Genomic DNA, 26,710 nt, shown 5'->3' on the forward strand with positions numbered 1-26,710 from the left:
TAGAAGACAGCTCCTTTGGGCCTCAAGAGGCACGTCATCTCCTTTGTGAACAGACACAAACTAGGGGAACCCTTCAGAAAGACTCAATAGCTAATACTGCAGGTAACTGATAATGAAATTACAACTTCCAACCCTTTTATCAGGAGAAACAGGAGATGGAACGCAATCTACAAATGAAAATTTTGAACTAAATAAGCCAATTCTTAATTACAGATCAAACATTAAGAAACCCAGAGGATGGACAGGTGTCCCCTAAGGATGTGGGACATGATCCTGTGAGATGCTAGCCAGCATGGCTCATAGATGAACTCAGATCTTTTTATCACTGGTGGCTCCCTTTTTCTGGCAACAAAGATATTTTCCTAGGGAACTGTGCCTGTGTTAAAAAAAAAACCCTTGCTACTTGATTTTCCACTGTGTTTGTTAACTTGTGACGCACATATTCAAGAGTTCAAGTTAAAAGAGTTCAAGTTAAAGCAAAAACTGTTAGGAATCTACCTATCTATCCAGTACCAGAATTTTGGATTAATTTCTAGAAGATGAATTATATTTCTCTAAGGCCTATTTCTTCAATTGATTAAACAACATCAGAAACTAACCCTTAATATTTTGTGAATGAGAACATGAGGATACCCAAACAAAAGGCTGAATGTCCTAGTCTGTATCCAAACTCCAGAGTTGAACATATGCTTCGCTATGAGACTGGGAAATAGCTGTGAGGCAAACTTTCCCCGATATTCTAATATTAGTTCAGCTGTTAAAAGTCTCAGAGAAGGGGCTAGGTAGATGTTCTTAGCCCCTGGAACTGTGCTTCCAGTGAGGCTTGGATCCATGCATGTTCTATATAAACTCTTTGGCTCTTGATACACACACAGTACAATTATTTAAAAGGAGGGAAGAGAACACGAATAATGGAAGTTAGTTAAGAATGCAAATTCACTTATTGTAATTTTCCTGCAACCAATAAAACAGGACTTTCAAATGATTTCTTTGTTCATTTTTCAATAAATATTATGGGTGTGTAACTACAAAGGGGTGAGGGTGGGGGAGGAAATGGAAGGAGAGAAGACACTCACCTAGTTCGGGTGCTTTGCTTAGCACAAATGCATAAGCCCAGAATTTGCTGACAGGTCCATTGTAAAAACCCTGGTCACAAATTGAATGCTTCAGGCCTTTGGTCATCACACTGTACACCATATAAGCACCAGTTCGAAGAGCACCGAATATACTTCATAATGAAAAGAGAAAAGAAACAATATTCAGGAAAATAATTTCATGTCTGACATTAACCATTAGTAGAAGACTGCCATCGGCAGGAATAGGCAGAACTGCATCACAATCATTTGCATTTACCCAGAAGCATTTAAAAATGTTTTGTTAACAAGAGCAAGAAAACTACTCAGAGCTGTATTCTGAAGGCCATGCCATTTACTCTTCATCCATGTTCCAAAAAGAGCTCATGGAAAAGGGGACTAGATCCAGGGCAGGATCTCAAGAACTCCAATTACCTTAGTGTTTCAACTCGAGAACTATCCCTTGGGGGTGAGAGGGAATTGGCTGAAAACTTTTGGAATTCTCTCAGTTCTGTCCTTTGTCCAATCATTCTCCAAACCCCTTGCCTCTGTTCCCTTGAATCTCTCTAATCCGTTTTTTTCTCACAGAAGCCAGAGGAAGAAGGTTTAGCTCTATCAATCCTGCAGCCCACCCAGGCTCACACCCCTGAGCTCCCAGAACTAGGCCCTGACACTGCATCGCCACTGTTCTTCAGCGTCCGGTAACGGATTTGCTTCTGCATAGCCAGAGGTGCTCCAAGTGCCGAAAACCTGAGACCGTTGGTTGAGAAGTAAACTCACATATGGACTTGTTATCACGGAACTGCTAAAGAAACAGGAGAGCTCTGGAGTGTGTTGGGCTCAGTAATGTAAGCGAGAATGAAAGGTCTTGTCGACTGGAACACACAGCCTTCATCATGGTGTGAGTCCCATAGACATGCGTCCCAGAGTTCACAAGCCACGTGCATGAGTGAAAGGAGAGCTGACTGATCACGGGAGACATGTGTTTGCCCATCTTTTTTTCTGGCAGCATTCCCTTTTAGGTTCTAAAGTCAGTTAGCATAGAAAGCAAACTTATGGTTACCAAAGGGGAAAGGGGTTTGGGGGAGGGATAAATTAGGAGTTTGGGATTAGCTGACACACACACTACTATGTAAAAAATAGATAAACAACAAGGTCCTACCGTATAGCACAGGGAACTACACTCAGTATCTTATAATAAACCATAATGGAAAATATGAAAAAGAACTACATACACACATATACATATACATGTATGTATAACTGAATCACTTCAGCATTTAAGTGACACTCAATGACACTTCAGTGTCGCTTGACTAAGTCATTCCACTCAGCTACCCCATCCACTAGTGAGAACTAAAGGCCAGCTTTGCATAGAATAGAGGTTATGAAGTTGAATTCTTGGCAACTGCCTATTAATTAAGTGAGGACTCTATAAGCAGCTTCTCTAATAATATACGGCCTACCGTGCGAAGCGTTGACTCATTGGAAAAGACCCTGATGCTGGGAGGGGTTGGGGGCAGGAGGAGAAGGGGAAGACAGAGGATGAGATGGCTGGATGGCATCACCGACTCGATGGACATGAGTTTGGGTAAGCTCCGGGAGTTGGTGATGGACAGGGAGGCTTGGCGTGCTGCGATTCATAGGGTCGCAAAGAGTCGGACACGACTGAGTGACTGAACTGAACTGAACCTTAAACAAAGTTACTCTTTCCAACATATAATACCATTCTGCACAGGATTATTGGTATGATTTTACAGTTGCAGAGCCCTGTTTAATCCTTCAGCGTTTTCCTGCTGAACACAGAATGTAACCCCCAACTCCCTAACAGAAACCACAAGGCTCTGGATGGCCCCTCCTTCCTCACCCCTGCATCCTGCCACGCTCCTCCTGCTCCTGTGAGCCAATCACTCCAGCACGTTCTGATCCTTCCAGTTTTCTGCCTTAGCACCTCTGCATATGATATTTCCTCTTCTTGGGGAGATTTTTTCCTGTGTTTCCTTGAAGGCTGCTCTTCTCACTCTCTTATCTCAAAGAAATGTCCCCTCCTGGTGGAATGACCTAAAAGCCTTTAGGGTCAATAAACTTGTCCCGATTTGAGAATGGGGAGTTGGATTTCATTGGTACTGTCAAATAATGGAGAATTTTCTGTCTTATCCTGAATTGATTTTTCATGTTTTGTCTTTATTCCACCAGACGATGGCTAAATTTCATATGAAAAGTTGCCACCATCACCAAATTATTAGCAAATTGGGGACTGATTTGCTGCTGTGGAAGGTACTACGCAAAAATGCATATGGCACTTCCGCTGAGCATCCAGAGAGATGTTCTGGTTGTCTATTCAGGGGCCAATTCCCTTCCTCCTCCTCCATGTGAAAAGAACCCTGATTTTGTCCAGGTTCTCCCAAATCACGATTGCCTCCAGGAAGGTGGTCTTATCTTCAATTTAGGAGTAAATCCTAATTACCTAAGCAAGTTTTAGTAATCCTATTTCCCTTTATCACAATGACTTGTTAGGTGGACAATGACCTGATTCTAATCAATATGATGTGAGGAGAGAGCTTTCTCACAATGACTTGTTAGGATGGACAATGACCCAATTCTAATCAATACAATGTGAGGAGAGAGCTGCTGGGGGCCTTCTGGGGAAAGTTTTCCTTGCTCATTACCACATACTACTTGGAAGAGCAGCAGACAGCTTACCACCAGGAGGAAGGTCCCTTGAGGATAACGTTCGCTCAGAGAGGATTGCAAAGTATTACTCCAAGGTGTGACTGCCCTGCTGAATGCACCAGTCTTTCAGTGACTTTACCACAAGACTTCTTGGTTTGGGGATAGAGCTTCCTTACTGTATAAGCCACTTGGAGTTTTGCTTTTTATTTAGACCCCAGAGCATCCTACTTTCAGGAAACTTCTGAACACTGGTTAACCTTTTGTGGCTATCAAATATGTCTTGGTCACAGATACTGCTGGTAAACTACCTACTGTATCAGTTAGCTGGCTTTCATAGACAGATACATCAGTGGGGGATACATCAGTGATTTCTACACCAGCTGAAAGCAAAGAAACACACACATGACCCACTTTCAAGATGTATCAGTCCCTGCTCCTGAGGCCCCAGATCTGTGACTTTTCTGAACAATCAACATGTTGTAGAGACTGTGTCTTTCCCTCTGAGCCCAGTCCAGGACACCCAGGAAGCAGAGCCCTGCCTCCACCACATTTTGCTGCTAGACTATGTGCTTCAGACATGATCATAGTAGATCCAAGGAAAGGAGTTTTGGAATAATGACTTTTTTATCTTCCTGAGTTTCAAAATTCACTGTAGTTTAACTATACCCCATATTCTAAGCATTGGCACAGCTATTAATTCTTTCACTTGTTAAATACTCATTGGCAATGTTCTAGGTGCTAGGGTGACAAGAATCAGTACACTAACTCTGGCTGCTGCTAGTAGTCCTGGAAGAGGAGGTGGCATTTGAGTTAGGGTTAAATAGGTATCCAGGCTCTGAGGGGAGGGCACGAAGGGGAGGTCATTTCAGAGCACTGCAGAATTGAAAGTTTAGGTCTCCCAGTAACCCACAATATTACTGGCAACAAGTCTATAGCTCATCTTATTGTCCCATATCTGGAATGCGCCTCACCCCCTAAGCTCTGAACAATAAGGCTGACTCAAAACAGAGGACAGTGCATTTTTCAGGGAAACCCTCAGTGCCAGCCGTCGGGCGCATGTGTCTGAGGGCAAAGGCGCTTTGTTGTGATGTGACAATGCCACTGCTGGGGAGCCGTCAGGGAGCTGCTTGGCCAAAGGGGTGATTGTTATTTGTGGGAAACCAGTACCTCTGCCCCTGGCATATCTCAGCCACCGTATGCTTTGGAACCAGGCAGCTTTCTGTTATAACTGGGCACAGGGTTCTTAGACTGGCAGACTTCGCCAACACGTACTTGAAGGGAGGAGACTTTTTCCCCTCCATAATTTACATCATCTTCATGTGATACAAGAGACAAATATACGGCTTATGTCTGGCTATTCCCAGTCCTTACTCATACTCATGGCAGACAGTACTCACCAATCTTGACACGCTTTCCAGGCCACACGCCTGGACCACTGTGAGCCAATACCCATAGATTTGAGTTGCAAATTTCAATCACGGTGCTCTCCTTAGTTTCATGACTGGACAAATTACTTAACCTCTCTCAGTCTTCATTCATCTGAATTAATACTTAATTTGTAAATTAGTTCTATAAATTTTATAGGACAATATAAGTAAGGTATTTAGTTAGCACACAGCCTCTTGTATGTAGGTGCTGAATAAATATTATACTATTATTATTTAATTACTATTTATTGTCATTGCTGCTTTACTTCGTCTGGCCTTCAGTGTTGAAAATCACTTTTAACTTTCCCCAGTTAAGGCTAAATGTCCTTAATTGAAATTACCCTAAATGAAAGTCAAGGAAATTGATAAATGGAAAATTTGATTGGCACTGATGATTATTCATGTTACTACGTGTTTTATTCTTAAGCGTTATGAGCATTTTCCAACAGGAAGAAGAGATTGTTGGTATCGAAAAGCTCCCGGTTCATGCAAAATTTACCTTTCGATCAGATGATAAAGATTCTAAATCTAGGGCTTCAAAGAGGCTAGAAAAGTATGGGCCATTATATTTAGTGGGGGCAGGTGACTACATACATCATCACACCCTTTTCCCAGCTGTAAAGTCACACCAGCATCCTTTTTTTTTTTTTTTTTTAAAGAAATACATCATTTTTCTTGCCCAAGTCTAGTTTTGATTATAACAATTAATGGAAGAGGGGAGACCTCAGTGGAGGGTTCCTGTCCTGCTTCAGCTACTGGGTCCTAAAGACACAATGCAGGAAGGAGATTGGGAAGAAACCACAGCCCTGATTAACTAAGTAAGGTGCTTCTTCTCAATCAGATGTTCTAGATTTCTGGCCCAGAAAAAGCCTGTTTCATCATCATCACCATTTGCCACAGCATGTAATCAAGGAGGTGCCAAGAATGCCCACTGGACTCCTACTGTGACACCCGGGGATGGAGATGGGAACCTTCTATTTTGTACTGTACACATATTTCTGCATTGCCTGACCACTGGGAAGCAAGCTGGTATGAGATGGACAATTTAAAAAATACATTTTAAAATAGGCACCTACTTACAAAACTGATACGCTGAATAATCACGATGGTACTAGCTTGCAACTTCTTAGTATGAGACTGAGATACAATACTACTCCCTGATCTGCCCGTGGATGACACACGGGCACTGGTGAAGAAAGACCGACTCATTCATTGAATCAACATCTATGTCATCAACATCCATCAAGTATCAGGTATTATAATCCATTGGGGCAGGGAGAGACTCTCTATAGCTCATTATAGGTGGTAATAAACATGTAAATAAACAAATATATATATATTATATAAACAGATTTCAAATTCTGACAGAAACAACTCATGGTATAAACACTGGAGTCCCTTCTAAAAAAGCTTGAGCAATATAGCTAATCTTTCAAACCCACGCTGTGATCATGAGGTCTCACTATGTATTTACCTGAGAAAAAGTTGAATTAACTGTATTCTAATCTTCCAATTTTAGTGCCTTCTGGAAGTCAAAGTGAAACATCTCAGTAATGACTATTAGAATTCCAGAATTCTACCCTGAGAATAAGGAGCCTTGGGTATAAATCATCAATAATACTTTCAATTATTTCTGCATGAACACTAAGAGCTAATAAAACCACTTTTGCATTGCTTCCTTCTTGGCCCTCAACTTAAATGTATTTAGGGATCAAAACAAGGTTTCTCAAGGAATTTTTATTCTACAGTGCCAACACCCTGGCCTCCCTTCCCCTGCCCCCCACCCCCTGCTAACTCAATAACCAAAGGTGCAATCCCTTCCAGTATTGAGCAACAAAAATGTTTCATTACACTTGTATCTTGTAATGAGGAAAAAAAAAACTATAAGATCTTATCAGTTGTCAAAAAGTGGGGATGGCTGATCTCACAGCAGCAACTTTATAAACATGGGAGAGGCCACTGATTTCCCTGATGACAAACTTTACCTGCCATTAGACTGTCTTAGACTCTGACAACTGTCCTAGACTCTGACAGTCTCCAGAACAGGAAGAATACTCAATGATCCCCGAATACGTTAAAGCAAATCAATGAGAACCAAAATATTATAGCACTTGTGACAGGGAATGAAGGCCTCTCCACATCAGTATCTTGTCTCTATCGACAACCCACCTTTCCACACTTGAGGACATGTATCTGTAATAGAGAATGTCTCCTTTTGTTTGGTCTAGACTGCTCCTTGCTATAAACACATTTTCCAATAACAATATAACAAGTCAAAGTCTGAAGCTTTTTTTTTTTGTCCAATAAACAGGCAGTTAAATGGGGATGTATTGGATTGGCCAAAAAGTTCCTTCATATTTTTCTGTATGATACCATGGAAAACAACAATGAACTTTTTGGCCAACCCCACACATCATAGTTTTCAAAAATTTATTTTATTTTCTCTACTCCTCCTCCACTAACAATTAAGAGTGCACAATTTCACTTTTTACTGAGTGGTCATTTCTAGCTGTGACTGATTGATCTTGACTTGGATATTTAGTTGCGTATCTCCATTATAAAGTTTGAAGTTTCTTGTGGATCAAGAAAGGTGATGTTAAAATTGCATAATGTAATGAATATATATATATTTCTTCTTGAAAAAAAAATGCAAGAAGGCAAAGGAGTTGTCTGAGGAGGCCTTGCAAATAGCTGAGAAAAGAAGTAAAAGGCAAAGGAGAAAGGGAAAGATATTCGTAACTGAATGCAGAGTTCCAGAGAATAGCAAGGAGAGAAAAGACAGACTTCTGAAGCAAACAATGCAAAGAAATAGAGTAAAACAACAGAATGGGAAAGACTTGTGATCTCTTAAAGAAAATTAGAGATACTAGGGGAAAGTTTCATGCAAAGGTTGGCACAATAAAGGACAAAAATGTCAAGTACCTAACAGAAGCAGAAGATATTAAGAAGACATGGCAAGAATACACAGAACTGTACAAAAAAGTTTTTAATGACTCAGATAACCATGATGGTGTGGTCACTCACCAAGACCCAGACATCCTGGAGGGTGAAGTCAAGTGGGCCTTAGGAAGTATCACTATGAACAAAGGTAGTGGAAGTGATGTAATTCCAGCTGAGTTATTTCAAATCTTAAAAGATGAAGTTGTTAAAGTGCTGCACTCAATATGACAGCAAATTTGGCAAACTCAGCAATGGCCACAGGACTGGAAAAGGTCAGTTTTTATTCCAATCCCCAAGAAAGGCAATGCCAAAGAATGTTCAAACTACTGTACAATTGCACTCATTTCACATGCCAGCAAGATTATGCTCAAAATCCTTCAAGCAGGGCTTCAGCAGTACATGAACCAAGAATCTCCAGATATACAAGCTAGATTTAGAAAAGGCAGAGGAACCAGAGATCAAATTGACAACATATGCTGGATGATAGAAAGAGCAAGGGAATTAAAAAAAAAAAATCTACTTCTGCTTTATCGACTATGCTAAAGCTTTTGACTGTGTGGATCACAACAAACTGTGGAATAGTCTTAAAGAGATGGGAATACCAGACCACCTTACCTGCCTCCTGAGAAACCTGTATGCAGGACAAGAAGCAGCAGTTAGAACTGGACATGGAACACACACTGGTTCCAAATTGGGAAAGGAGTATGTTTGTCCAAGCTGTATGTTTGTCATCCTGCTTATTTAACTTATATACAGAGTGCATCATGTGAAATGCTGAGCTGGATGACTCAGAATCTGGAATCAAGATTGCTGGGGAGAATATCAACAACCTCAGATATGCAGATGATAGCATTTTATTTAATTTTTTAAATTTTTTTATTTTTTAATTTTTTTTCCATTTATTTTTATTAGTTGGAGGCTAATTACTTTACAATATTGTAGTGGTTTTTGCCATACATTGACATGAATCAGCCATGGATTTACATGTGTTCCCCATCCTGAACCCCCCTCCCACCTCCCTCCCCATCCCATCCCTCTGGGTCATCCCAGTGCACCAGCCCTGAGCACTTGTATCATGCATCTAACCTGGACTGGCGATCTGTTTCACACTTGATAATATACATGCTTCGATGCTGTTCTCTCAGCACCCTCGCCTTCTCCCATAGAGTCCAAAAGTAGATGATAGCATTTTAATGTCAGAAAGTAAAGAGGAACTAAGGAGCCTCTTGATGAAGGTGAAAGAGGAGACTGAAAGGCTGACTTAAAACTCAACATTGAAAAAACTAAGACCAGGGAGTCTGGTCCCATCACTTCATGGCAAAAAGATGGGGAAAATGTGGAAATAGCGTCAGGTTTCATTTTCTTGGGCTCCAAAATCAACACCAATGATGACTGCAGCCATGAAATTAAAAGACACTTGCTTCTTGGAAGAATAGCTATGACAAACCTAGACAGTGTATTAGAAAGCAGAGACATCACTTTGCTAACAAAGGTCCGTATAGTCCATGCTATGATTTTTCGAGTAATCATGTATGGATGTGAGAACTGGACTATAAAGAAGGCTGAATGCTAAAGAATTGATGCTTTTGAACAGTAGTGCTGGAGAAGGCTCCCAAGAGTCCCTTGGACAGCAAGGAGACTAATCCAGTCAATCCTAAAGCAAATCAACCTCTTAATCTCTTTTGGAATATTCCCAAATTACTAGGACAGCAATAACTCCAGTGCTAAGACAAATAGCACTGACCCATTAATTCCATTGCACAGTCTTAAATAGAGTTTGCAACTGAATATTCTATTGGAAGGATTGATGCTGAAGCTCTAATAGTTTGGCCACCTGATGTGAAGAGCTGACTCATTAGAAAAGACCCTGATGCTGGGAAAGACTGAGGGCAAGAGGAGAAGGGGTTGACAGAGGATGAGATGGTTGGATGGCATCACTGACTCAATGGACATGAGTTTGAGCAAACTCCAGGAGATAGTGAAGGACAGTCTGGTATGCTGCAGTCCATGGAGTTGCAAAGCATCAAACACAACATAGCGACTGAACAACATATATATATTCACCAAAATTGAAACTACACACATCTTTTGAAACCTAGCCATTTGGGACAACATGGGTGGACCCTGAAGGTGAGTGAAAAAAGTCGGACTGACAAATTCCACATTGTTTCACTCATATGTAGACTATGAGAAAACTAATAAACTAACAACAAAATAAATGAATAAACCAAACCAAACAAAAAACCATGTAGATGCAGAAGAGAGAGTATTGATTACCAAAGAGCAAAAATGGGTAAAGGGGATCTACTCTATGGTAACAGATACTAGAAGTTTGCTGGTGAGCAAGCTGTAAGGTAGACAGAAGTAACAATGTTATGTATTAGGTTGGCCGAAAGGTTCATTTGAGTTTTTCTGTAACATCCTGTGGAATAATCTGAATGAGTTTTTGGCCAACTCAGTACCCATGAGCTCCTCTGGTGGATCAGATGGTAAAGAATATGCCCGCTATGCAGGAGACTCGGGTTCAATCCCTGTATCAGGAAGATCCCCTGGAGAAAGGAATGGCAACCCACTCTAGCATTCTTGCCTGGAGACTCCCATGGACAGAAGAGCCTGGTGGGCTACAACCCATGGCGTGGCAAAGAGTCAGACACGACTGAGCGACCAACAACTTTTGATATCCATAAAACTTGTAAAGTATTATGAGCCAATGTTACTGCAATTTAAAAAATTGATTAAAAAAAAAGATGGCTAAGATGTAATATAAACATCTCAATATAACAAACATGAAATGATTAAATTAATTACAATGAAATCAATATAGCAATAAAATATACCAGGTACATTTGCCTTAGGTGTTGACATAGAAGAGCTCCAGGATATGTGGTGATTAAGTGAAAAATATAAGGAACAGAACATTCTACAGGATGATCCAGGTTGTATACATTTAAGAAAGGTTATACATACATAGACTGTGAGTTGTAAAAATAAATACGAAGGTAAGCCACATGAAACCAGCTTCAGTTCTGGCTGACAAGTGCTTAACTAGATGGTGGCATAGTATTTCACATTTGAAGAAATTTATTGAGTCCCTACATTATGAAATCTGATTTTCACAACTTCATGTGGTACCACTATGGTGTGGTATGTAACCTTCATGGTTACATAGACAAAGAGAGAAATGGGCATGGAGAAGAACAGGGGACAGGCCTGAGATTACAGTTACTAAGTAGCAGAATCTTCTGACTATGGCTCCAGTCCTTTGCCCTTTACCCAGACCTGACCCTGCACTTGCCAGTAGGCTTTCATTTAGTATAGTGGTTCTCAAGTTGACTGGACATTACAATCACCAAGATGCATGCTAAAACAATTCTAATATCCAGGACCATCTCATTCCAATTCACTTGGCATCTTGGATGTGGAAGCACCTATGAGTGCTGGCTCTGAATTAGGGCTGTCCTGGAGACTTCACCCTGCAGACCGCCTTCCACTCCCTACTCCATGAACCTTTGGATGAAGCCGTCCAGGTAACTGATGAAGACAGATGCCTGTCTCTGCATCACTGCTGTCCTAGGTGAGAGCGCTTCTCCCTGAATTTCACCACTGATGGGATGCCATCTAACTCATGCCTGGGTGAGTGGAGACTTGCTCATGACTAAGGTTTATTGACTTTCACCAACATATGGAAAGAACAATGTGCTGATTCCTGGACTTTTAAGATGGTAGCAATGAGGTAAAGTCTTGCCATTAGTGACCCAAATTAAGTATGGCAGAAAATTAAAGAAAGAGACTTGAATGAACTAAAAAGAACCTGAAAATAAATGTGGGCATAGTAGAAATTAATGTTGAAGCAAAAAACTCCCCAGAACTACAAAAGTGGTTACATATCTTGTTTCTACAGAAAGCTTTGTTCCTTTGAGAAAATTCTTAATCTCTTTTGGAATATTCCCAAATTACTAGGCAATGATAACTCCAGTGCCAAGACAAATAGCATTGACCCATTAATTCCATTGCACAGTCTTAACTAGGGTTCGCAACTGCAAGAAGAAACCAAACTTTTTTTCCACCTGAGAGATGATTAATGAAAATTTCATTGGGAGAATACTTGAATAATGATATATAACATTATTTGTATAAATGGTCTCTCCCTTGACCCAAAAATTGAAACAAAAAAGAAAGAAAGTGAGGAGGGAGGAGAAAATTAACTATGATGGCTCAGCTTTCCACATCCTTAAAACTGGGGACTAGGAATGTCTTTTAGGATTTGGGCCCTAAACTTATGTGAGATCATGTTTTACCCATAAGAAAGGGAGGAGACGGAAGCCATAAGTTTCTGCTCTCTATGTGCCCAATTCCTTTTGTCGGGCTGTTCTAAAAATCCATTAGATAAATGGATGCATGAAATAAAAAGAATTGCAACAAGGCAAAATGGCTGTGAGGAGGCCTTACAAATTGCTGAGAAAAGGAGAGAAGCTAAAGGCAAAAGAGAAAAGGAAAGATATACCCATTTGAATGCAGAGTTCCAAAGAATAGCAAGGAGAGATATCAAAGACTTCTTAAGCAAACAGTGCAAAGAAATAGAGAAAAACAACAGAATGGGAAAGACTAGAGATCTCTTCAAGAAAATTAGAGATACCAAGGGAATATTTCATGCAAAAATGGGCACAATAAAGGACAGAAATAGCAAGGACCTTACAGAAGAAGAAGAGATTAAGAAGAGGTGGCAAGAATACACAAAAGACATGTACAAAAAAGGTCTTAATGACCTGGATAACCATGATGGTGTGGTCACTCACCAGGAGTATGAAGTCAAGTGGGGCTTAGGAAACACTACAAACAAAGCTAGTGGAGGTGACGGAATTCCAGTTGAGCTATTTCAAATCCTAAAAAATGATGCTGTGAAAGTGCTGCACTCAATATGCCAGCAAACATGGAAAACTCAGCAGTGGCCATAGGACTGGAAAACATCAGTTTTCATTCCAATCTCAAAGAAAGGCAATGCCAAAGAATGCTCAAACTACCACACAATTGCACTCATTTCAATACTAGCAAGGTAATGCTCAAAATCCTTCAAGCTATGCTTCAACAGAACATGAACCAAGAACCTCCAGATATACAAGCTAGATTTAGAAAAGTCAGAGGAACCAGAGATCAAATTGCCAACATCTGCTGGATCATCGATAAAGCAAGAGAATTCCAGAAAAACATCTACTTTTGCATTATTGACTATGCCAAAGCCTTTGACTGTGTGGATCACAACAAACTGTGGAAAATTCGAGAGATGGGAATACCAGACCACCTGACTGTGAGGCTGCGCCATGACAGGCAGCCTAGATTAGGAGTAGGCCTGGTTTTCCAGGGTAACATGATTATCAGGCCACCTGGAGCCAGCCAATCAATATGGGCCCAGTAAGGAAAAGGGAACCTATCAGGGGAAAGCTGAAAAGCCCGCAAATGCCCAAGTTTGAAAAAAGCGCGCAAAGGTTTGAGCCAATAAGGTTACTTTGCAAACATGTAACCAATCCACTTAAGCCAGCTACCAACTGCTTATGCACACCTTATAAATTGGGTAACAGCTCGGGCTCAGCGCTTTCTGACCCTGCACCACTGCGTTGGTTGCGGCAGTGAGCCCTGACTCGAGTCAGCAATAAACTTCCCTTTTTTGCGAGTTGCATTGTCTTGGAAGCCTTCTCTCTTCCCGCTCGGGGATTCCGGACATCGGACATAACACTGACCTGCCTGAGAAATCTGTATGCAGGTCAAGAAGAAACAGAACTGGACATGGAACAACAGACTGGTTCCAAATTGCACGGTCACAGCCAATATCAACACCAGAGTTAAGAGACTGCCTGATAAATGACTCAGCACTTGCAGCTATAAATTGAATCCATTTATCACTAAAGGTGAAGAATCAGTGATGACTGGTTGAAGGAAAGAGAGAGAGAGAGATAAACATCAGTACAAATGTCTTGGGATAGGAATGCTACAAAGCATGAGAGGAGGAGGATGAACTCAGAACTCTTCTCTATAATATACTATATATAACTATATGTTATATATATACTATATATAACTATATGTTATATATATACTATATATAACTATATATAAGTGAAGTTGCTCAGTTGTGTCCGACTCTTTGTGACCCCATGGACTGTAGCCTACCAGGCTCCTCCCTCCATGGGATTCTCCAGGCAAGAGTACTGGAGTGGGTTGCCATTTCCTTCTCCAGGGGATCTTCCCAACTCAGGGGTTGAACCCGGGTCTCCTGCACTGCAGGCAGATGCTTTAACCTCTGATCCACCAGGGAAGAGTCTGTATGTTATAGGATGTATCAAGTTTTCATTCTTGTTGTTCAGTTGCTAAGTTATGTCCCATTCTTTGGGACCCCACAACGTGCAGCACGCCAAGCTTCCCTGTCCTTCACTATCTCCCAGAATTTGCTCAAACTCATATCCATTGAGTTGGTGATGCCATCCAACCATTTCATCCTCTGTCATCTCCTTCTCCTCTTGCCTTCAATCTTTCCCAGCATGGGGGTCTTTTCCAATGAGCCAGCTGTTTGCATCAGGTGGCCAACATATTGGAGCTTCAGCATCAATCCTTACAATGAATATTCAGGATGGATTTCCTTCAGGATTGACTGGTTTGATCTCTTTGCTGTCCAAGGAAGAGTCTTCTCCAGCACCACAATTTGAAAGGATCATTTCTTCAGTGCTCAGCCTTCTTTCGGAGAAGGCGATGGCACCCCACTCCAGTACTCTTGCCTGGAAAATCCCATGGACGGAGGAAGCTGGTGGGCTGTAGTCCATAGGGTCACTATGAGTCGGACATGACTGAGCAACTTCACTTTCACTTTTCACTTTCACGAATTGGAGAAGGAAATGGCAACCCACTCCAGTGTTCTTGCCTGGAGAATCCCAGGGACGGGGGAGCCTGGTGGGCTGCTGTCTATGGGGTCACACAGAGTCAGACACGACTGAAGCGACTTAGCAGCAGCAGCAGCCTTCTTTATGGTCTTCATTACAGAATCATAATGAACTCGACCATTATCCACAAACCCTCTTAGCAGTTTCATAAAAACTTCAGATTAAGGAACCCATTGGTATTCTTACATGTTAATATCGAGTTCATAATCCTTACTTGAACACTGAGACAAGAATCTGCCACTCAATGTAAGTAAAATCATTGCACATATATCCCTTTACAAAATTTTAATTTTATCATATTGTTTCTACCTAGGTTTATTCATTTAAAAATACTACTACCTTTTTATCCCTCACTGTGTGAAAGTTCCTATGATCTGCTGACGAAAACACACAACATTAGTAGGGGGAAAAAAAAAAGTTCCTAGAGATTTAATCCATCCAGGCAGCTGATTTATTTCAAAAGAAGAAACAACTAACTAATTCTCCCATCAGAATTGCTAAAGCTACGAGACAGGGACAATATCAGTGGTTGGAGAGAATGGGGAGCAACTGGAATTTTCACATGCTGTTGGTGAGAACTTAAATTGGTACAAACTCTCTGAAAGACATTTAAGCCAAACCCTCTGACTGAGCAGTTCCTCTCTTAAGTAAAAACCGAATAGAAATGCCAACATAGTACACACTAAAGGACAGGTATTCAAATGTTCACAACAGCATTATTCATAATATCTACACAGTAAAAACCAAATGTCAACCTACCAGAGTACAATAAATGAATAAATGAAGTACTATAGAGTAATGAGAACAAAACAACAACTTCTACATGCAAAACACAGATGATTCTCACAAATGCAATGAATGAAAGAATCTGGACACGTAAGGATATACATTGTGTGATTCTGTTCATATGAAGTTCAAATACAGGCAAAGACAGGTTGGTAGTTACTTTTGAAGAGATAACAGCTGGGAAGGGGCACAGAAGGAAGCTTCTGAGGTGCTGGTAACATTCTACACTTTGACTGGGGTGGGGATTACACAAGTGAGTTCACTTTGTTCACAAAAAATCATTGTGTTCTACATTAATTATTTGTGCATTTTTCTGAATATATATGAATATCTCAAATAAAAAGGCTTACAGAAGAAAAAAAAAAAGTGACCTGTGAACTGATGGAAAGGAGCCACTCTGGCCAAGACCTGGAGAAGAACGGGACAGGGACAGACGGCAGAGCAGGAGTGAGCTGTGCGTGCTTGTGGAGCGAGGCTGGGGGGTGACGGAGGCAGGAGGGAAATGTCAACAGGTGGGCAGGGCCCAGCGCCGGGAGGGCCTTGGAGGGTTTCATACGGCACAGTGATAGTAATATTAAAAATCAACAATAAACATCATAAAAAGTACTTCATTCTAACACTGATGGATTTTAAGCAAGGGAGTGACACACCTTTGATTTACGTTTTTAATGATCACTCAGACCACTGTGTGAAGAAAAGACTATAATACAATCAAAGACAACCACAATACTTAATGTAACATTTATAGCTAATCATAGGGACTTCCCTGGTGGTCCTGTGGTTAAGACTCCACTTTGCAATACAGGGGACTCAGGTTCGATCCCTGATTTGGTAACTAAGATCCCACATGTCTCAAAGATACTAAGCCTGCAGGCTACAGCTAGGGAGTCTGTGAGCCCCAGGTGTATCACAAAAGATCCATAGTGACTCAGCGAAGATCCTGGGTGTTGCAGCTAGGACCCAACACAGCCAGATAAATAAATAAAATTTTAAAAAATAGATAATCATATATAAGACTAATGTGTAATTATGAATAATATTAAATAATTTATCATTATATAAGAAATCACCAGGGAGAACATTTAAAAGGATATTATATCTCTATTTCCAAATGAGAAAGGCAGTCACCGCAGACATGAACAGCAAGTAGCAGACAAATCTGTATTCCTAAGAGGACACCCTGGAACACTGTGAGTGGGGCCAAATAACAAGGAAGAAGACTAAGATTTCTGACCTGATGAACAAGGATGGATAATGATGCTAGGTACTTAGCTAGAGAGGGCTCGACCTAATAATTAACTTATCTGCATGTTAATTAAGTCATAGTGGGGCATGGGCAGAGAGGAAATCCAGATCTCTGTTGAGGGACATAAGACATGAGATGCCTACCATATGCACATCTAAGTGAAGATGAAGTAGCTTTAGATGAAAGGAAGTTTGTAGTCTAGGGAAGAGATCAGGGCTGGACACTTCAATGTAAGAGTCATCTGATATTTAAACATGGGCTGCATAAGGTGAGATCCCTTAGAGAGAGAACTGAGGGGAAGAGGGGGAAGAGAGCACCTAACTGGCCCTAGGACACTTTGACTTCTAGAGGTCAGAGCAGAGGGGTGCAATGGACCACTGCTGCAGAGGGAATGAGGAAGCCACTGGAAGGTCCACTGGAGCTATCACCTGAGCAGAGTTGCCCAATGAGGGTGAAGGCAAAGCTTACTCCCTCCATTGAGCCCCGTAAATAGGAGGTAATCAGGTCACCCTGACTGCAAAGTTTGATAAACTTTATTAAAAAGACAAATAAATAATTACAGCATATAGACTTTAGAAAACTCAGGAAGTAGAGAGGAAAAGACCAATCATGACCCTATAAACATAACACAATGGTTATAATTTTTATTACCTTCCAGTCTTGTTCACTTTCCATTCATGGTTGAGCTTAGAGTACCTAAGCAGAGCAGCCTACCTAAGTACATTTCCAACTTATCATCAGCAATTTTCCCATGTTGCTACCAAGACTTCCTGAAACCCCTATTTAATATCTGCATCATGATTCCACCGGATGTTTGCACTGTAACTTACCACTCCCTTCTTTCTTTCTTTCCTTCTATATTGCTTATTTAAGTGCCAATAATGCTGCCATAAACATCATTATAAAGGAAAACTCTCCTTGTTTGACTTTATTCCCTTGCAATTATATTCCCCACGGTGAAATTTTGAGTTCAGGGACTGGCTGTGAACATTTTCCATTAAACAGATTCAGGTAGTGTTGAGTTTGAGGCCAGATGGGGCAGCCACGAGAGAAAATGCAGACTGATAATGAAACAGGAACTCAAGACTTGGCAAATCATGTGTGCATGTTGAGCAGACGGAGGTGGGGTAGAGAAACCTGAATTAGGGAGAGATTTCCCTCACAGGAAGTCATAGTGGAGGTCTGAGACACTGTTGGGGGGTGGCTGGCTTTGCCTCCCCTGGCTCTGCCAAGACAGCTTTCGGTCAACCAGGAAGCTGATTGTGATATAACGTACCTGAGTGAATACTCCATGGTGCCGGAGAAAGTCTGTAGAAAGGCAGAGGCACAGTAAGACATGCATGAGTAAGGGTCAAGTGTGCTGGGGTTGGCAGTCAGTCTGTCACCTCTGTAGGGCAGCTCACCACACACTGAACATCTTCTGAAAGTCTTTTGCTGTTCTATTGCCCGTGTGTGTGTAGGTCTATGTGTGTGTGTAAGGGGAAGTTATTTAGATCTGGGGTTAGGGGATAGGGTGATGTCTCAAGAGCCCTGAAATTACACAGAAATTTTAATGACAGTAAACCACGGAGGTTGATAAAAATGCAGATTTCCAAGCTCTACCACCAGAAGTGCCAATTTAATAGCTTTGGAGGAAGACCCAGAACCGGGAATTTTTTATAGACATTCCGGATGTTTTGATGCAGTTTGAGAAACAGTCGTTTCTCCTCCTTCCCTGGCTCGTAAGATCATATTCCCCCTCTTACGTAAGCGACTCACAAAGCCTTTCTGGAATGAGGATCTTTATTTCTGATTTTCCCAGTTATGTGAGCAGCATGGCATTGAGCAGACAGTATGGGTTTTTGAGTTAGACCAACTAAATGTGGTCCTGTCACCTATAAGCCATAAGGTAAATTTCTTCATCACTCTAAGCAAAATAGCAACGTAGATGCATTTTACATGGATTTGGATCATGACATTGTGAAATATTGATGTATTATAGGATATTAATCAGGATGTACCTAATATGTGACATTTGAAGGAATACGAATGCCACATCTAAAATACACTCAAGAATCAAGCAATTTCAAAGCTGGTGGACCTGATTTAAACTACCTTTACAGTGTTGCCCACGGGAGCACCAAATCAATGAGGAACAGAAATACCCACAGCTTTGGTCATTTTCTTCTGAACCATTCTTTCATTTAGGTGCCTCAGAAGTCTTAATGGTGATTTTGGTGACTACTGGGGCTGTTAGTTTAACAATCATTGTTGCTAAGTTATAGCAATGCTATCTGAGTAGTCATTAAGTGGAGGCTAGTGGTAGAACAGAAAAATGTGTTAGCAATCAAGAACTTTCAAATGAAGAAACAAAAGTTAGATATGATGAAAAATTACTCTTAGGTATATATTTGTTGTGTTTAAAATTATTCCTATGGGAAAATGCTTTTGAATTATGAAAGTTCTAAATTTGAAATATCCAAAGAACTTATCTCATCTGGAAAAATGTGACCTCCCTAGGATAGTATTTTCTGTTGTGAGGATGAATAGTGTAGATAAAGTACCCAGCACGTACCATCTGATCTGGTTATTAGGTTTGGAAATTTAGAGCAAAACCTATCATTTCTTCTCAATTCTAAACAAAGGGGATCTGTTGAATTTAAATCAGGGTAATCTTTAAAAATTTTGGAAAATAAGGAGCTTTCAGGACAATAAAAATTTCCCACTCAACACTGGGATCTACTTCTGTTCACCTGCCCCAGCAAAGGGTTTCATGAACTACCTAAATAAAAGTCCCAATGAAGCCTGGTTGAAAGTCTCAGCTCTTCGATTATTAAGGTAGCCTAGGAATCGATAATGAATCTGATTTCCTCTCTTTCTATTGTCTGTGGTTTTGACTGGATGGTTCTCTACTTTGCATTCTGTTAGTCAAAGCAAAAGGACCACTTTTGAGAAAATTGCTCCTTAGAAATATTCTTTATAAAATCCAGTCACTATTTTTATACCTTGGCCCACATTTCTTTCCTACTACAAGACCAGGGTTATCTGAATAGCCTGAAAACTTGGCAGTTCTAGAGGGTAATTATCCTCACTTTTGGACTTGATCCAATACAGGAAACAATAAAAGACTTCCGGAAGGTTTTGCAAGCCCAGCTGTCTCTGACACTTCTCATTCTGCAAAAATACTTGGATGAGTTTCTTAGCACACCTGTCACTAATGTCACAGCAGAGACACTCACCCTTACCTTGTCAGTGCAGCTACTTAAACTGCAATAAGAAATAATCATTTAAAACTTACGGTGGGATAGAGGAGGAGTTAATTTTTTAAAGTAGCCCCTATTTTTTGGTTGGTTTTTGTTACAAAATACTTTTAATCAAAGTGATTTCTACTAGTTTTGTTTTGTCAAAAGTGCTCATTTTGTCCTTAAAAATCAGTCACTTTGGTTCTAGTCTTTCCTTTTTCAATAAAGATTTAAAAAAATACATGGTTTTATTGACTTTAAAAACATTTTAAATTATAAGCCTATTTAGGATTTATAGAACATCTCATAGGGTTTTGCCCAGAAGTTTCAAGGAAACAAAGAGGCAGCGGTACAGAAGCTTATACAACCTTTGGTCATTTCTACTCAAAGGCTTCAGTGGAACTAAGTATGGAGTTTGTTTTCACCGAAGCCAACATCAGGGTTTTATGGCTTGTGTATTTCATGAGAACAAATATTACTTTCTGTCCAAATGCCAAGTGCAGCAAGAGCAAGTGAAAGCAGGAGGACTTACTTGGGTATACTGGTGTTTTAATGTAGAGACTCTATTATTTAACTTAGCCAGAACTTTCACAACAGATTTCCTTTTCCTCTTTAAAATAAAAAAAAGTGAAGTCTTTTTTATTTGGGTTATTCAATTTTTTCCCTTTCTGGCAGAAGTTACTTTGATAAATATTTCAAGTGATAATCATATATTTAGGATAAAGTGTTTTTAAAAAAATTTAAAAAATTAACAGTTCAGTCTTTTCCTCATGAAGAAATAGATGTTCAGTCTTTTCCCCATGAAGAAATAATGGACACCGTGTATGAAAACATGCATTTGGTTGAATATAAAACTCTACAAGGATGCCTACACACCTGGTGGTCATTTCTACTGGCAGTGTCGCAAATGGATCACCTGTATCTCTGCATTTCTCAATAATTGAAATCACTAACAGATCATGTGCCTTTTAAAAAAAAATTTAGATGCAGGCATTGGGTGCTAACATTGTTGACTCTATGGGATTCTTGCCCAATGAGAACTTGTCGTTAGATGGGCCAGCTTTTCTCCTCAGAGCTGCTCATCGTTCTGGTGTGTTGTCATTGCATCAGGACAGCAAGTCATGAATACTACCAATGTAGCACTCCTACCCAAAGGGCCTTGGGCTACAGGAAGAGCACAGTCATGTTGATGAGCAAGACCACGAGGAGGAAGAGAGCAGTCATTTGGCCCAGAGGGCAGTAGGTTCTTAGATCGCAGCAATTTTCTTTGTAAAACACAATAGGCTTTAGGTTTATTGCCTAGCAGTAAGCATGGGAAGATTACTTAAACCTCTCTGAGATTCGGTTTCCTCATTTGTAAAAGGAGAAAGCATATACCTCAAGGCAGCTGTGAAAGGTCAGATCCCTGGCTGGGGAACTAAAATCCCATATACCACAGGTCATGGCCATTAAAAAAAATGTTAACTTAAAAAAAAAAAGTGGACATGGGTGTACCTATGGCTGATTCTTGTTGATGTTTGACAGAAAACCACAAAATTCTGTAAAGCAATCATCCTTCAATTAAAGAAATAAAATGACAAAAATAAATAAAAAAGTATTGGTCCTCAAAAAAAAAAAAAAAAAAGAAAGAGAAAAGAAATACACAGGCAGGAAAATGGGTCTTTGCTTTAACTTTTAATGACTTCAAACTTTAATCCTATTCTCCTCAATGCATTTAGGGAGAAGTCCTTAAGGAGTGCAGGAAATGTCATACATTTACATCCTAGAGGTGTCAATCAGCAGATTAGTGAATGCTCAAGGGCAATTCCCTCACTGCTCGGGTGACAAAAGATGGGTTTGGTCTCAGCAAGAATGTAAGTGGTGGTAAGAATATCTTGAGAAGTGTAGATGCAACCTCCTGGGCCAGGCTGTCCATTTAAAATTGGAAAAATTCTAGACAGTTTTTCGTTCTTTCTTTCTTATTTTTTTTTAAAGAAATTTTAATTATATTCTTTTTAAAGGCAAAATTTTTATTTTACTTCCTCAGCACTTCTTTCCTGATCTCTGTGTCCTTGACCTGGATCTTTTTGAAAAATTTTTTTTTTCCAAGTCAGTATAAACTATAATTTAAAGCTAAACCCTTTCAGAGAACCCGAATCCCTGCCTCCTGCATAAAAAAACTCTGAATAGCTAACAATTCATAATTTCTTCAAGTGATAGCCGATTCTCTAAGCTGTACTGATGAGTTCTGCTATGGGTTAACACATATATACCGAGAATCAATGGACAGTTTTCCCCAGCTACTGTAATCACCCTGCTCATCTGCTTCTCAGAAAAAGAGAAAACAAAAAGTCACCTCTCTGTCCACCATGGTGTTGTTAATAATGAAATAAAAAAGAATAAAAGAAAATCGTGCTGTTAGGAAAATGCAGCATGAGAGTTATGAACTGTTATGCCCCAAATCAACCATTTGAGTCATATCAATTTGTTTCTAAACCCCAGGACTCTGAAAACTGTAAAGGAAATAGTGGATTGCAATGAACACAGTGAGGACTGCTGGGGTACCACAGCCTCCACCACAAACCACCATCCAGTCCTAAGTGATGAGAAGGCATCCAATAGCCCCCATCAATTTTCACTCAAGAGTTGGTAAAACAAATGGCAGGAATTGAGTTCCACGGAGCACCAGCAGTTGGCAGCATGGACTACAAGACACGTTAGTTACCAGGGAGTAAACTGGGTCCTTCGATCACGTGCAACATCAAGTGGGATGTGGGCAGCCCTCAATTTTACAGCATCATCAAAAACAGGTGAGCAGTTACTATTTGGAGTTCTTGGTTGACATACAGAGAATAAACATTGATAACTTTCATGAAAGGACTGCTGATACTTTCAAGATGGAGGTCAGAAGTCTCCTGCAAGAACTATTTCATATTTCCATTGATTCTGACAGCTGTGGTTAACCCTAGCATGAGTCATCCATTTTTTTTTCCTGAGCCCTCATCTCCTGTCTTTCCCATACTTCACTCCCTACTCACACTCATGCCTTGAGAAGAAGAAGTTTTCTCTCTCCATATTTCAGTTAATTCTGCACCAACAGGCCTTTCCCGAATAAGCTTCTAGTACGTTTCCCTGTTATTCATTTTGTTTTCTTCAGCCAGTCTACAATTGTGGTTACTGTAGTTACTTCATCTAAATAAGGATGTCACGTCACCTGATGCACTCTAGATTATGCAGTTAGGCGATTTTATGAAAAGTTAGGTCTGAAGTCTTTTGAGGATTCAATTTTTTGTTCAATATCATACATTTTTTAAACCCTACTAAACAAGGATTCTTTAAGAATTTGTGAGGTTATACTGCAAGTTTATAAGCAAAGTAATCCTTAACTCAGCTTTAACTCAAAATAATCCTTAACAAATGATTCAGAGTTATAACACTTCTATCCTAAATTACTGTGAAATCTCTTCAAGAATACTCATGTTATTTCTCACACAAGTTTCAGAAAAGCTGTTATTCTAGCTATTTAAATACTAATTCCTTTTGGTAAAATGATTTAAAATGCCCTATGTGTCACTGTTTTATGTTGTTCTAGCACCTGTAATACAGACATATTACTGAAGTCCTATTTTCATCCAGACTCAAATATATTAATTGGATTACACAAAATTAAAATTATGAGGAAAGGATCTCAAGCTTAACATTATCGAGAGGGCATGCATCAAAATATTAATAGCAATTATCTGTGGGTTTCTGAAAGGAAAGGTTTTGTGTTTGTGCTTTTCCACAGTTACCAGTTTTACGAACAGAGAATTCTCACTCTTATAACTATAAAAAATCATTTAATAAAACAATGATTACTGGATCCCATTTCCAGCTGTAAAGAAGCAAAGGTTGGCAGGCAGACTGTAGTTCTGGGAGCAGGAGGCCACGGCCATCTGGACTCATTAACTTGCAGCTCCCTTCATGTACACGCTGGGGACAGTCTAGATCCTCTCATAATTTACAACAAACTGTACACTTTTTTTCCTATTTGGACCAGATCATGACATTATGAGTTGATTTTTCCCTTAATCTGGAGCAGCAGAGTGACCTGCAGGTCCATGCCATCCCCAAGGAAGAGGCCAAGGCTCTGCCTAGAGCCCAGATTCCACCTGCAAAGCAGGGTGATGTTTGTTCTCTTGGCCTTCCTCAGAAAGCACCTCTTACAGCAGCTCCGAATCCTCCCCTATAATGGACATCTTAATTTTTTTTTAAAAGCAAAATATTAAGCATTTAATTAATCAATCTAATTACTATTTTCTTAGGAATGCTGGAAAATCCACATTGTTCCCAGAGGCAAGGGAAAAGCGCAAAAAATACCCTATTTCCCTCTTTGGAAAGAAGACTTTTCAAAAAAGGCAAGGAGACTTACTAACAACTATTTACAAATCTCTTTTCATTTCCTTTTTTCATTTGGAAAAGCTATTTTTTTTCAATGCCTAGGTGGACATTAGAGACACAGCAAAAAAAATCAGACAAAATCCTTCCCCTCATGGAACTCAGAGTTGAATTACAGATGAGAAGGAGCAAGATTAGCAATACACATAGTGGCTGGAAGGTGATCCGTGTCAAGGAGAAAAGGAAAACAGGACAATGAGGAGTGACACTCTAAATGTGCGGATCACACTCTAAAATGGATAGTGTGATTTTAGACAGGGAGGTGGGAAGGTGAGATTTGAGCCAAGGTCTGAAGGAGGCGAAGGACAGGCTATTAGAATGATGGGCAGTGAATGTTTCAGTCAAGGGAGCGGCCAGTGTGAGGTCTGAGGCAGCGGCCTTCTTAACAGGTTTGAGGAAGAACAGAGCTGCCACTCTGGCCTGAGGGATCGGAGAGGAGGCGAGGTCAGGCAGGAACAAAGGCGATTCTGTGTACCACTCTGCAGGCCTCTGCAAGGCACCTCCAACTCCAGGACATCAATCCTGGATTTCTTGAAGCACATCTGTACTGTCACAGGAGAAGCCTGATGATACCAAAGAAAGACTGAACTGGGGTCTGTCTGCGGCAGTTGATACAAGAAATACAAGGGATGAACAAGGGCAATGAATAAAAACGTTGATTACACATGTCTGGAGAAGTGGCCAAGTGTGAGATTTTTATTCATTAATTGAGAAGTTGTGTGCATGCCAGGGTGTTCCAGGAACAACCAGACACAATTCTGGCCCCAAGGAACTCACATGGCCCCTCAGAGGTACACAGATAAGGTGGCATATAGCCTGGCTAGGTGACCATGAGCAACAAGGTCAACAGAAGCTGCGATATGGGCTGAGATGATCAGAGAATCCTTTACAGAGAAGACACTCTAAAATGGATAATACTTAAAGGAAAAAAAAAATGGAGGATGAATGGAGAAAGAGGAGGGATAATGGGCTCAAAGATATGAAGTGAGCATAGGCAAAAGTATGTTTTTGGGGGGGCAACGATGAGACAAGTGTTGGCTTGAATGGAAAGTTTGCATAGGGCAGTGGTGAAAGATCCGTCAAAGAAAGACTAATCTTTGATGGGCAGTTTGAAGTGTCAACCTAAAGACAGAGGCATTTCAATTAATGCTTAAGCAGGGAAATAAGTAGGATATGTAGAGTACCTTTGATGGAGAAAGCGTTTGGGAAACAGGAACAGGTGGCTTGCAATACTAAGATGTGAAGTGATGAAGGCCAGACCAGAGATTCCAGCATGGAAATGGAGATGAGACAGCTACTCAACATATTTAAGAAGAATTTTATAACTCAGAGGAGTTTCTGGACACTAAGGACACTGGATATTCAGAATCCAGCAACCGGTGAGTCTTTAAATATAGCCTTTGAAAATAAACAAGCCAAACCAAATCAGTATTGTTGGTTCTAGCTGTTCCTTCTGTGGTGGGCTTAGCTTTACATCAGTAACAATATTAGGGCACAGGGGTGGGGTTGGAGCAGTTATATGACCCACGGGAACCATTTAACAGAGGGAGAGGAGTTACAGATGGAGGATACTTCCTGCTATTCAGAAATATCTTTTTATTGCAACAGTAGATTATCATATGATGCAACTGACTATTGATTTACAGCTTTATTGTCTATGACCAGGTTTATCAGAGTATTTTTAAATGATATCGCCTTATGATGATTTTTCTCCTAAGAGATTTTTCTCCAGATCCTTCAGTCTCCCATTCATCAGCAGATGAATGGATAAGAAAGCTGTGGTACATATACACAATGGAATATTACTCAGCCATTATAAAGAAGGCATTTGAATCAGATCTAATGAGGTGGATGAAACTGGAACCTATTATATAGAGTGAAGTAAGCCAGAAAGAAAAACACCAATACAGTATACTAATGCATATATATGGAATTTAGAAAGATGGTAACGATAACCGTGTATGCGAGACAGCAAACGAGACACAGATGTATAGAACAG

General features: G+C 40.3%; 1 protein-coding gene across 2 annotated transcripts in view; it reads right to left on the minus strand.

Moving 5' to 3' along the window:
* ELOVL6 (ELOVL fatty acid elongase 6) overlaps positions 1–26,710 on the minus strand; it is a 135,765-nt gene that overhangs the window by 12,558 nt on the left and 96,497 nt on the right. For both annotated transcript variants that reach the window (XM_043438283.1, XM_043438282.1), the window contains exon 4: positions 1,077–1,228. In XM_043438283.1, the coding sequence (XP_043294218.1) occupies positions 1,077–1,228 (152 nt within the window). The remainder of the gene's footprint in view (positions 1–1,076; positions 1,229–26,710) is intronic.

This window comes from Cervus canadensis, chromosome 19 (assembly GCF_019320065.1).
Source record: "Cervus canadensis isolate Bull #8, Minnesota chromosome 19, ASM1932006v1, whole genome shotgun sequence".
Taxonomy (NCBI): domain Eukaryota; kingdom Metazoa; phylum Chordata; class Mammalia; order Artiodactyla; family Cervidae; genus Cervus; species Cervus canadensis.